The sequence below is a fragment of the Filicampus tigris genome, chromosome 7 (assembly GCF_054856515.1).
Source record: "Filicampus tigris isolate MCC_2025a chromosome 7, RoL_Ftig_1.0, whole genome shotgun sequence".
NCBI classification, from domain to species: Eukaryota; Metazoa; Chordata; class Actinopteri; order Syngnathiformes; family Syngnathidae; genus Filicampus; species Filicampus tigris.
This window is the reverse complement of record NC_141223.1, coordinates 16,961,853-16,975,194: the sequence shown is the minus strand read 5'-3', so window position 1 is coordinate 16,975,194 and position 13,342 is coordinate 16,961,853. Positions and strand designations below refer to the sequence as shown.

General features: G+C 38.4%; 1 protein-coding gene across 5 annotated transcripts in view; it reads right to left on the bottom strand.

Annotated features, from left to right (window-relative positions):
- The window catches only part of drd2a (dopamine receptor D2a), a 62,897-nt gene that overhangs the window by 19,595 nt on the left and 29,960 nt on the right, over positions 1–13,342 (bottom strand). For 4 of the 5 annotated variants that reach the window (XM_086036049.1, XM_086036053.1, XM_086036052.1 and 1 more), the window contains exons 2-3: positions 10,743–11,053; positions 2,313–2,422 (exon numbers count right to left, since the gene is read on the bottom strand). In XM_086036049.1, the coding sequence (XP_085892175.1) occupies positions 2,313–2,422; positions 10,743–11,021 (389 nt within the window). In that variant the 5' untranslated portion in view covers positions 11,022–11,053. Of the gene's footprint in view, positions 1–2,312; positions 2,423–10,742; positions 11,054–13,014; positions 13,129–13,342 lie in introns of all 5 variants that reach the window. The other variant, XM_086036051.1, reaches the window with a different exon arrangement.

Below are 13,342 nucleotides of genomic sequence, written 5' to 3'. Positions count from 1 at the left end.
TGTGGAGCCTGTAATGTGAGCCCCTTCCAATTTGCTCCACTTTGATAAACAAGAACATGGTGATGTATGCACACGGCGGAGAAGAAGCAAACTACCCTTTCATGTCGAAAAGAGGACGCTGCCTCCAGCTGTCCAAGGGAATGACACATTTCATCCAAGACTCTTGTAAAACAACTATCCTTTAGGTGGTTGCTTAGATGTTCTCAAGAAAGAGGAAGGGAGTTCTCGAAACCGCCGCAGTCCTTCCCACGAGGATCAGCAAGTGCACACCCAGAGCATACAAGTCTTATAAATAACATCTAAATGCAAATTGTGCTGTCATTTACCTTTAGCATATACACAGGCATTCATTTCAAATACAAATGACGATATATCAGGAGAGTATACGGGATGATGTGATTTTCTCGAAAAATGAGACATATACATGTATCCTAATTTAATCCTATCAATGAGAGGTACGAGCATTTGTTTTGTTCTGTGCAGCCAAGCAGAACAGCATGTAAAATTGAATATGACAATGTAATGAGTTTGAACCAAAAATTTGATTGAAAAGATGCAAGTGTATCGACTCGAACCAAATCAAATAGTTCCACTTTGAAATATATCGATACATATCGAATCAATGGATACATATTGAATTGTGTTTTATTGGAGAGATATACCCTTGAAGGAAATGACATATTTCCAGAAATGATAAGTTAATTCAAATAAATGTAGAATGACAACTAAAAAGTAATTGCATCATACCCTCTCGAACTAAACCGTACAATATTGAATCGAATCGTAATCCCACTGAGTTGAACCGAATTGAAGGCTTCCACTTTCAAATCGAACCGTTCTTGAATTGTTTTGCGAACCATATATCGAAAACCGTGTTGAATCGTCTTTTGTGGACGGATGCCCAGCCCTACTATTCATCTATGTATCTATGTATCTATTAGAGCTGGGCATACCGCCTATGTGACGGACCAGTTCGGCGATCTGCCTCTGACAGATGTCCATTTTGTAGGCGATAAACGATTGACAGGAAACTTAAAAAAATAGTCCGACTAAGCATAGTCGGAAGCACAATTTTCCCCGTCTATGCAATCGTCAATTTTCGTGAGAAAGAAAAAAGAAGAAGACGAAGAAGAACGGAGATGGAGGAGTCGAACGCAGGAGAACTCGACAACATCGTCATGCAGCTTAAACTGCTAAAAGCGGGGATCCTGTCAAAAGTAAGACATTTTAAACTTATGAACTTTTGGGCGTTTTAAGTTTGAAAATAAAATAAGTGCATGTGAGGCTTTGTAAAGCTCTTTGGACAGAATGATGTAGATACACAAAATAACTGCATAGTAGTGCACTATCTGTTCGAATATGATGTGTTTTTTTGAGGGGGCGTGGGGTGGATTAGATGGACAGACGGCTCAAAATTTAGCGGTAGTTGGTCGCAGTTTGTAGTCGGAAACGCGAGCGGAAGCCCGTTTAAAATGTCATAGGAGGCCTTATTGTTGCATTTCTTACTTCATACTTGAAGCTATATCTCGTGGTAATTCACAGCCTTCCTAAACAAATAAAAGTGTTGTTCATCTGACCACAGCAAAGGTTGTGGCCTGCATCTAAATTTCAACAGCTTCTAATTAACTCTCTGCTTTGCTCCCCCTTGTGAATAGTTAACAAGTAAAAACTTAATCCCAGCCACAGTCATAAACTAGAACGGATGCGGTAGAGTGCACACCTTTCCCAAGCCGTGTAGAAACCACAAACGAGGCTTATTTCAGTAATTCAAATCTTGTCTTATTAATTGGTTCCTGCTGGTTGCACCTGTGAATACTGAGGTTAATAAACGTCTGCACTTTAGTGAAGTATTGAATTAAGTTCCAGGACTAATGACATGTCCTTTGTATGATATCATACCATTGCATAACAACATGTACACGTAATTTACATGCTCAGACTGGAATTATGGTTCGGATACAAATGCGTTTTTGTAATAGCATTACTTCTTAATCTTAATTCAATCGCTATACAAACACAAACAGTCTTCTGCGGACGGAGTACGTGCATAAGAATATTACATTTTGTTAAGTCGTTTCCTAAGCATTTTTACTCTCCATATTTTCATGTGTGAAAGGCTCGAATCTACATGTGTTAAAGTACTGATTTGCTGCAACTTTGTAACACATGCGGTGGGGTGCTGTAAAAATGAATGGTTTGTTGTGCAATTGACAGTGATTCAAACTCCTGTTATTCATAAAGTAAAGATTTCCTTTAAAAAACATGAAAAGCTGCCAGGAAGGAAAGAGCAATCTGATCATTGGCCGACTCACCGATCAATGCTGATGGCACACAGATTGAGGATGCTGGCTGTACACATCATCACATCGAGAGTGACAAAGATGTCACAGTGGATCTTGCTAAAGCGCCATTCCCCGACGACCTGCAAGAGGAAAGACACCAACAAGTGGCGGCTTAGTGCAACCATATATAAAATAAAGAAAAGGTAGTCAAGAAAAGCTCAGCAGAAATTGTTTGACAAAATAGCAAACTCTTTTTGGAATTGCACAACAGACCCAAGTGGGCAATTCCAATTTAATGCTTGTATCTGATGTTTGTCTTTACATGTAGGATTTGAAGGGATCTGAGATGGAATACATTCATGGAAATTATGAAACAAGCAAAAGAAAAAGAAGCAAGCAGTACCGGAGCAAACGCTCTACCCACTGCGCCATGAGCTGGCATGAGTGTTAATATATGAACATGCCACGTCCTCTTGGAAAACTGCCAATCAAGCATAAATTCACCTGCATTTTATGATGAACTTTTAAATATAACCGAGTTGTGCCTACACGTACTATCACAATGTGACAAGAAATGGCGCTAATTTGACACCAACCCACTATGACGTGTACTCTCAGTGCAAGCAGAATAAATGGACTAAGTGAGTTATCTCAACAACGCTGAATTTCAAACAATAACGCTTGGCTTAATAATCGTAGCTATCGCCTATCATTCTTCCAAATCTGAGTCTCGTCTCCACTCTATGTCCGGTCGTTCGGGCACAAGGACTTTCCTTGCCTGAGCATCTGGCTCGTACATGTATCAAATACCTGGATCACCTCAGATGAATTTCAAATATTGCTTTCCAAGTCCATTCCTGACTGGCTTAGTACACTTTCCATGTTGCGCACTGCCGTCGTCTTCTCAATGTGACGTTACACTTCCGGGTGGTCGCTTGCTAGGATCTCACTTTGTAAAAACGATGACTTTGTGGAATATACGAAATTGAAATGCTTTTTTTCATGCTTTATTTTTTGTATGAGGCTGAATTACTTTACTTAGACTTCATTTGGCACTTTCTGAAATTACTTCACCCTTGAGCTTCAAGTGATCGACATCCCTCTATTGTCATTGTTTTGCTGTAGATTTGATTTTACATTTAACAGCAGATGGTTTTGCGTGTTGTTAGAGCAGCAATGAGTGCCTTTAACTTATCATTGACAGAGTACATACATTTTCATCATAAATCCAATACGCACTGGATTTCTATCCACATTTGGAAGATAAATGATTCCCATCCAAATTGTGCCATTTGAGCGCAAAACAAATCTGAATTGTGCCACTTGAACCAGAAATGTAAATACAGCTTGTGACAGACAAGGCTCAACGTGTTGTGAATATTGGACTGGGTCCAACTGCAGGTGGTCTCACCTGTGCAAAAACAGCTAATTATACAATTTGTGAAACAAGAAAATCACTATGAAGCTCAACATAGCTTACACGAAACTGATATGGCCTGTCTACCTGCCAAGTTCGTTTGAGGCAAATTAGGTCAACAAGTAGGGGAGTTAGATCACCGAGATTGAGTAAAAACGTCCTGGGCATTATGAAAAACTTCCAATTAAGAAAAACCTCCATGAGATGAAACATGTTAAAACTTCCCATAACGATCAACAAAACAGAAATTCCGATTATTCGAATTCACCAACCCAACTAATCGAGGCAGACGGCTGCTTGGGTCTGCTCGACTTCATGTGCTTCACACAAGCAAAGGCACAACACCAAAAGGAATTTCCAAACAACAGTTATCCACATTCAAAAGCAAAGCAGAGAAAACAAAAATCTTAAATAAATAAATAAATAAAGCTTACCAAAATTTCTAAAAAGACCTACATGGATATCATTACATCAGCACTTTAACAAAAACTTTAAAAACATTTAAAACATTTTAAAATTAAGGTAAAAAAAAAAACTTTTCTAAAATTACTAAAAGAAAAAAAAGATTTTAAAAAGTCTTACAAAACGCTATGGGAAAAAAGAAAAAAAAAAGCAAAGTTTGGATTTAAAAGCATTTACACCTGGGGCTGACTTCACTTCGTTCGGTAGTTTATTCCATTACTGTGCAGCATAACAGTTACGGTAAATGCAGCATGTTTACTTTGAACTCTACTATGAACATCCTCTAGCTAGATCAGCATTCCGCAACTTTTTGTTTTGCTCCACAAATTCATTTCATATAGACATCAAATATTTTGACCGACCGGTACTGAATTTTTCATAAGCACGAGTCAGAGACTCACCGGTCGAGCTAGCAAGATGAGCCTTCATGTCAATGTTGGCATACTGGCAATGATTGCATTCAAAAAAAAAAAAGAGACAGAGAAAATATAGAGAGTTAAATTTTGTTGACTGCATCCAAACTGAAGCTCTTGTCTTACAATGGCCTCTGAAGTGCATGGGATATGACTAAATCAACAGGAATATATGCACAAGTCCAAATATGACAGCGAATTCCCAGTTTTTAGGGTTGCCACTGATGTTTACAATTGATCAGTAAACCGTAAACCGTTTCATACCCATAATGAAGACATGTCAAGTTCTGATAAGACTGCTGCTACCGCAAAAAACAATGGCAATCTCATGAGTGTTTTTACCTGTGCTTGTAGCCGCCTGTGGCTTTCAATCAAAGACTGTGCATTTATAAGCTACTCCGAGCACCTCATTAGAAACGTAACATTATCAGCGCTGCCCTAACAGGCCACCCATCTTGCCTGACACAAGCCCACCTGCTTCCTCTCACAGCTCTGAAAAGGGTATCAGATGTATGCATCAGGGGGGTGATTAATCTTTGTCCCTGAGGTCTTGTTGTCCAAAAATTAAACGTCAAACGTTTTTGCTCCCATTGACAGCGATTGCTCGAGGATTAGACATCCCAATGAGTGGCTTTGCCGCCATTCCCAACATCTCCCCTTTCCTCCTCTTGTGCATTTTTCAACCTTTAGAACCTGATGTGTGTCTTGACAGACCCCTTTGCCCCTTCTTGGCGACTATCACCTCTTCATCTCAAACTCCGTGGGCTCACTCTCTTTAATTTAGAAGACAAACACAGGTCGGATCACATCGGTGCAGGCAGGACAACACTTTGCAGCAATGGCAAACTGCTCGCTTTGTCTCTTTTTGACAGTGACACCAAACAAAAGTGAGTTTGTCGGCGGGGCCGCAGCTGTGTGGGTTCTGCATGCTAAAACTCCAACGGGCAAATTTGCTTTCACAAGACTTTTGGGATTCAAATTGTGTCAGCATTATGGCTTAATATGCAAAGGTGTTGCAATGAGAAATTGAAAATGCAGTCATAGAGGCTGGGGAGCCGACAACGGTGGCGGAGGGAGTAATTTCAGATGCCAGTTGAAATAAAAGTGAAAGGAAAACAAGATGTGTGTGTGTGTATAAATATTACGAATAAAGTAAAGAATTTGAAATGCAAAAACAACTGTTAAAAGAAAACTATATTGTTGTTATGAAAACTCCCCTATACCACAACATTTTATCGTAATACACTCTAAAAACAGTTGGGTTAAAAAAAAAAAAAATTTTGGGTCAAAAATGGACCGATCCACTATTTGGGACAATTCAACCCACATTCTTGTGTTGTTTTGTACAAAACAGCCCAATTTTTGAGGTTGTATTGTACAAAACTACCCATTTTTGTGTTGTTTGCTGCAAAAACAGCCCAGAAAATTGGTCAAATTGAGCCAAGTAGTTGATCGTTCCATTTTTGACCCAAAATTGTGTGATTTTTAACCCAACTGTTTTTAGAGTGTAATTTGTTACACATAATTGTATTCATTTATTCCCACCTGTCTATTCTCCATGTCATAGTGTTTCTCTTTGGTTGCACTGCTTCTTGTATGTGTTGGGTTTTCTGTCCAGTCAGATTTTAGCCTCTATGTGCTGCCATGTCAATCTAATCTGCTCAGGGCCTTGACAGTCAGAAATGCTGAGTTGCTGACCCATGTAAAGTATATTTGAAAATTGACTTTTTTTTTTTTTTTCAACTAATCAGATTTCAAATTCAGGGCCAGTTAGCTGTCCCACAATAACGTCATTATTTTTCTGCCCTCTAATTCAGGGGTGTCAAACTCATTTTGGTCACGGGCCACATTGCACAGTTTCCCTCGGAGGGGCTGCTATGACTGCGAAAGCATACAAACTTAAATACATTACCGGTACATTCGGTACAAAACAAATTGATGGCTAGTTTTGAAATCAAAAGTCAAGAAAATAGTTTGTTCAACTGTTGTTCAAGTTACTGTGATAACATGATAACAATGTTGCTTTATCTCAACGCTATTGTTCATTACATATGACAATTTGACATATTGGTACAGAATTTAGCAAGCATCATAGAAGCTACATGCTTGATTTGGTTTTGCGGGCCACATAAAATGATGTGGTAGGCCAGATCTGGCAATCTCAGTTTGACACCTGTGTTCTAATTGGTCAGTCAGAGCAAAACTGGTTTCAGCCAAATTTGGACTTGCATAATCTATAATCTATAATGATCTGCACACATTACTGTGTTTTATAATAAGCATCTCTGGTTAGAAGGATGTTTTTTCAGTTTATATTTTGTATGTTTTTGTCATTTGACTATAGAAATATTGATTCTGAACTGCTCCATGTGAGGTAAGTGGCACCTTACTTTATATTGGCAAAAAAAAAGAAAAAAAAGACCACATGACACAGCTTTGACCATAAATGTAATCAGCACCCTTTTAGAAAAGGGGAATTTCAATCTACAACGAGCAAGCCTCACTTGAGCAATTCATACTCCCAGAGATTTCAGCAAAGTGAATTCAGAAATGTGTTTCAAAAATACATTCTACATGATTGAAGATAATTGTTGAAAATGTAACACTGACAACTATGTCATACTCCGTTGTGGAGATATAGTGTTAAATTCTTTTTCACCATTTCAGTTTTCCTCTTTTTTTTTGGGGGGGGGGTGATAGGTTTTCTTAAAATCCTGTTACTGCAAGATACCTTTCCCTGTATGTACAGAAAATATGCACCGCCGTCATGACATTGTATAGATTTAAACACGATACTGTAATTGGGTCAGAGTGTACTGTGAAACACTGGAGGCTTAGTGACCCTGCACTCTTTGATTGTCCCCCTATGGCGTGACTTCCAGCCTGTCAAAAAGAACCCCCTTTACTCCTCCTAGACGACCAGAGAAAAAGACACGAAAGACCGATTGTTCTGATTGGGAGCCTGCTTGCTTTTGATTATTTTATGTTCAAGACCAATCTCTGCTCTATAGGTTGGGTTGCACTGAACAGCCATGGCTGATGAAACACAGCTGCCGAAAGCTAAGTGTCGCCATTATTTCACAATATGAAATGATGATGGATTCCAAAATTTGAATTATTCATAGTCACGTGAACTGTGATTGGCGAGACATTTTGACGTTCTCACACTGTCGCTACATTATAAATCATCAGTTGAAATTGTACAAGGCTGATTCGGCAATCACTTGCTGATATGTTTCCCTTGATCTTTTACTCTGCTGAATGAGGGAACACTGTATGCCTTCTCATGCTTATAATTATGTATTTGTAGATAAATGCTTGGTGCACTTAGCAGGATGAAAGTGTCACAACTTATAATATACTAGTCAAGTCCAAAAAGTCTGGTTGAGTTGTCTAGCGTTCAATCCCTATTTTCGTTTGATTGTCTCTCCCCTCATTAAAGGCATCTTGGCCCGATTGTCTGCCGCACCCTGATTTTTTCCACCTGTTCGCCATTCCAGTTTACTTTTCATTGTTTGTTTTTCATAGTGATGGAGAGGTGAGGGATTGTGGCACATGGGGCAAACTGTATTGATGATGTGTCGGTAGTATACTGACACACTGTTGCTCAATATGGACACCTATTGGATCTTGCACATCAGTGCATTACAGGCAACTTAGATACAATATTATTTCGGTATGTTTGTATTGTATTGTATGTTATATTATAATATTTCTATCTTAATCTGATTTTAAAATTTGTTGGAAATATACAGCCAATAAATAATGTGAACATGCCACACAATGTGAAAATCAGAATGAAAAAGGTGAATGTGATTGTGAACGTACTGTTGCTTATGTACTTGTCTTTGAGGAACAGAGTTTTTAAAATTATTTTGTCTACATAAATGTTTATTTCAAAACTTTTTCCAATGTTTTGACAGTCAGGCGATTCCTTTTTTTTCCTTCAACAATTCTCTAGCTTTGGAAAACATTCTCACACGGCCTCTCATGATGAGGCCAGTGTGCCTAAAACAGCGGAGACAGCCAAAAGAGGTTTATATACCGCATACAGTATTTACAAGAAATTAAATATATCAACTACTTATCCAAACATTTTTATACAAACCTTTCTGTTTGGTAAAACATAGGGATGGCCCATAATAAAATTCGGAATTGCCTAATCTAATGCATGGCAGCATGATGTCCAAAAATGAAATAGCCTAATTAAAGAGGGAAGTCAACCCGAGCATTTTTTTATTTGATATATGTTCTATTCTATGCAGGCTCATTAGTTGAAACAAGGCATTCCGATGAATATTGCCTTTGTGGAATATGAGTTAAGCCTGTTTTTAGCCTGTTCTTAGCTATCTCAGGGGGCGGCCATTTTGTCATTTTGCCACCTGTCGACTGAAAATGACATCACAGTTGCTCAGGGCTCAGATAATGACCAATCATGGCTCAGCTTCAGTGCTAGTGGCAGTTGGTCGAAATTGGCAGATGGAAACGTTAACGGAAGCCCATTTAAAATGCTAGGTGGACCGGCCTATAGTTGATTACTATTTGGTCCGGCCAGGCAAAAAGGCGGATAGACGGTCGGTGGAAAAGGAATCATTTAAACTATGAATTACTTTGAAATGAATTTTAATGTTGATAGATTAAGATCAAACTGAGAGCAACAGGATGAAACAAGGAAAAGGAAAACAAATATCTATATAACATATATATAATAATATACTGTATTTGACCATAATGGTCCCACACAGTGGAATCCTTTCTGATTCTTTTGGGCTCCCTATCATAGTGGCGTGAAAGGAATAATTGTGCTTCAAAAGATGTGTGATTGTTTTAACCGAGAGGCAACCTGTTGGCAGATGCACCTGACAGGTATGGTGAGTGACAAACTCAGTATGCGCACCGACACAAGGCTATACTCTTATGAGCTCGCCATATGCGCCGACATGTCGGTGTTGCCGGACCCATCACTTGTTGTGACACCAATTTTTCCTCAATTGAGCGATATTGTGTTTCTTTCTAGCCTTAATAGAGAGGCTCTATTCTCTCATACCTTATTTTGTGTTGAACTTTATTCATTATATAATTCCCTCTCCCGTGATTGAGTCGTGTCATTGTGTTTAGACTTAATTCAACTGTGAATATGCACAAAATGAATAAACTACACTTTAAATGTCACACAAAATTTCTATATTCATTACACACAACATCTGGGGCTTAATGGGCTTTTGGGTTACAGGATGAACCTAAACTGGGCATGGGGTGACCCACAAGTGGGAAGACATTCACCAGGAACCTGTACCTTTTAGGGAGGGGAGGGAGGTTTTTCAGGATGCAGAGGATTTATAGACATGAAAGGATGAAAGAGTCACTTGCTGCTCGCTGTGTGAAAATCAGTTTGGTGAGGAGAGTAAATAGGGCGCTCTCCTAGTCTCATTATTCCCCGCATCTCCACACTTTACAGGTAAACTTAATTTGAACGTATTTACTGGTTCAAATGTTCAATGTTTCAGTGCCTTTTGCACAACTTTCAGAGAGGTTTTCTTACAAGGAACTGAATGGCAAAATTCATAAAGGGCGTATTGTCTTTCGCACTTTTCGTCTGTGTATATTAAGGCACATGCACAATGCGTAACCACCGGTAATGAGTGCACAAACACCAATGAGGTGTGAGTCACTGAATTCTAAAGGCTGTAAATTATGGAGCAAAGACTTTTTCTTAGACCTGTGAATGTCATTGAAATCTATCATAAAAATAGAACATATTTAAAATATGAAAATACGTAGCGGATGTGCTGTCAGCCAGTCGGCACATAAATACAATAAAAGTAATTTAATCAGTATACTGTTAAATGCATCTATCAAGAAAAAAAGGGGGCGTGCCAAATCAATTAATTAATATCTAACTCACCATTGCGCCATCATGATGACTGAATCGATGGCAACTGGACTGTTCTGTTTGTCTGAGAAGACATTTACCATAATTTGCAGACTATATGTCATACTTTTTTCATAGTTTTGCCTGGTCCTGCGGCTTGTATATATTAAATGGATGCAATGAATGGCATTTCCATCCATTTAAGTGGGGAATACTACGAGCTTTGCCGCTGAACAAGCTCGTAAGTTAAAGTACCACTGCATGCCAGCTCTGTGTCAATTATTATGTAGGAATACCTCCAAGTAGACGACCCAGGGCATGACCAGCGTGGCCACCAGAAGGTCAGCGACCGCCAGGCTGACAATCAGGTAGTTGGTGGTGGTCTGCAGGGCTTTCTCCCTTGACACCGCCATGCACACCAGCACGTTGCCGAAGACGATGACAAAGATGAGCAGCGTGAGCAGCATGGCGTAGTAATTGTACGCGTGCTTCTGCTCTTGATCGGTCTCGTTGAAGCCCCATGTTCCATTGTCATAGAAACTGTCGTTGTAGGCATAGTGGGTAAAGACATCCATTAGCTGTGAGTGATGCAGGCCAGCAACCGGCCCTGGAAACACATGAAGAACACAGCGCTTAGATGATGGATTTATGACAAAACATTTGAGGTGCTCAAATGAGTTAGATTATTACACATTTGAGATTTGAAACTACAAGTACACATAAAGTTACGTGAAGTAAGCAGACTCACTTTCTAAGCACTATCAGTTTGATTGCTTTAATTACTTTTACACAAGTACGGCAGTTAATAATGGCAAAATGTTAGAGTTAATAACATTTTTATAATGGCCCAGAAACTAATTGTTTCTATTTCCATTACACTTTCAAAATGTAAACAAGATTGACCTAAAACGGATTGGGTTCAGCCTACCACTTCTAAAATAATTAAATGAAATCACTATCGAGGTCCGAAAATAATAGCATTTATACTGCACAAATGATACTGTAAAATAGGTAATATCATTTTCCACACAGATTTCTTTCTATGCAACATTCTCTGCTACTGAATGCTGTCTAAATACAATCTTAATTGTAATACAGTAGATGATGAAGCTATAATAGGCCAGTTTGTTGTGGTTAATAGTAAAAAAACAAAAACAAAGAGCAGGTTGCAATTTCTTGAAGAGTGCTTGAGATGATTCACTAAATGATTTATGTTGTTCGTTTTAGCCTGGAGCTAACTTCACATACAGGGACCAAATCTCCGAATGAGTTGTCAACTTCTTTAAAACCCCCACAATAAGCCCCCGCTTCTCCCATCTTCAAGTGACTTCAGAGAGGGACACAAACATACAGTTATCCCTTGTGTAAAAATATCTTCAAACAGGTAATGAGAGCACGGGAAATGTTTAGACAGAGTGACAAAGATGACACAATCCTGCATGATTCATAGGTCGTCATGTTGCTTCCTACCTACAAATGATGACTGCAGATGCTATTTGTCAATAGTGTCATGCCTGAAGCGTTGAAGTACGGGTATGGTGCGACTCTATAATGACACGAGGTTGCTAAATTGTTTGGGATGTAACGATTCAGCGGAAATCAATTTAAAATTGATTTAACCTGCTTAAAATATGCATCGATGCAAAAATAAAAAGCTATTCGCAACGCCAGGATGATTCAACAAATGCAGATGTTCAAAGTAAAATTTTGATCACAGAAGGATTTGTCATATTAACAGTCAAATCTATTGTACATTTATTTATTTTCACATTTAGTTCTGAGCAGAGGTGGGTAGTAACGAGTTACATTTACTCCATTACATTTACTTGAGTACGTTTTGGGAAATTTTGTATTTCTAGGAGTAGCTTTAAATCACTATATTTTTTACTTTTATTTGAGTAAATTTGTGAAGAAGAAACTGTACTCTGACTTCGCCACATTAGGCTACATTGAACTTCTTCTTCATTTCCTTTCGGCTTTTCCCTTCAGGGGTCGCCACAAGGGTATGGTGCAACTCTATAATGATACAAGGTGTGATGTCGCCGTTGATTTATCCATGATATTTTTTTTATTTATGTATACAATTTCGTAAATAATGTTCTTATAGTCAGTGATGCCGGTAACGTGTTATAGTCAGTGATGCCGGTAACGTGTAATGCTAAAATGGCAGCCATGTTGTGTGACTGGTGATCCAACACTTTACTGTTTTAAATTTAGTAGTATGATTAAGTAGTCTGGTTAAAGTTACTATTTAAAAATGTACTGCATTATTAGCGTACAAATTAAGCTTTCCCAATGAATCAAAATGTCTTGGAAGTAAGTAGCATTACAGCACCTTAATAGTCTGCAGTAAGCTATTATCAAGAATTAGGAACATTTATGCGTTTATACAAAATCTCTTTTTTTGAGAGACAATGGCAAAGAGTGCAGTGGTGAGTGAACATGAACAAGAACAAAGTAATTATTAAAAAATAAAAGAGGTAAAACAGAGCCTTTTACTAACCAACAGGCACAATACAAATAGCTCTACATTTTGGAACATGAGATAAAGGTAAATAAATATTTTACCTTAACCATAATATCTTAACCCGTGAAGCATTATGGGATGAGGTCAGCTACACCCTAAAGTCTGGGGGAGTGACGTCAATCATGCGCCAAGGCACGTTTTCAGCATATTGACATCTAAAGAAGTAGAGACGTTCACATTTTCAAGCAGGGAATATCATTCATTTTATATTACCGGTATATGTAGAGAAAATGTATTTATTTTGTTTAGTGTAGTCTAGAAACACATACACAAAACCCCCAAAAAACAAGTAGGCCATTCATGGTCAGCGTAATCCAAAATGACTATTTTTTAAATATAAAAACTATCATTTGTGTTAAGTCAAAAAAT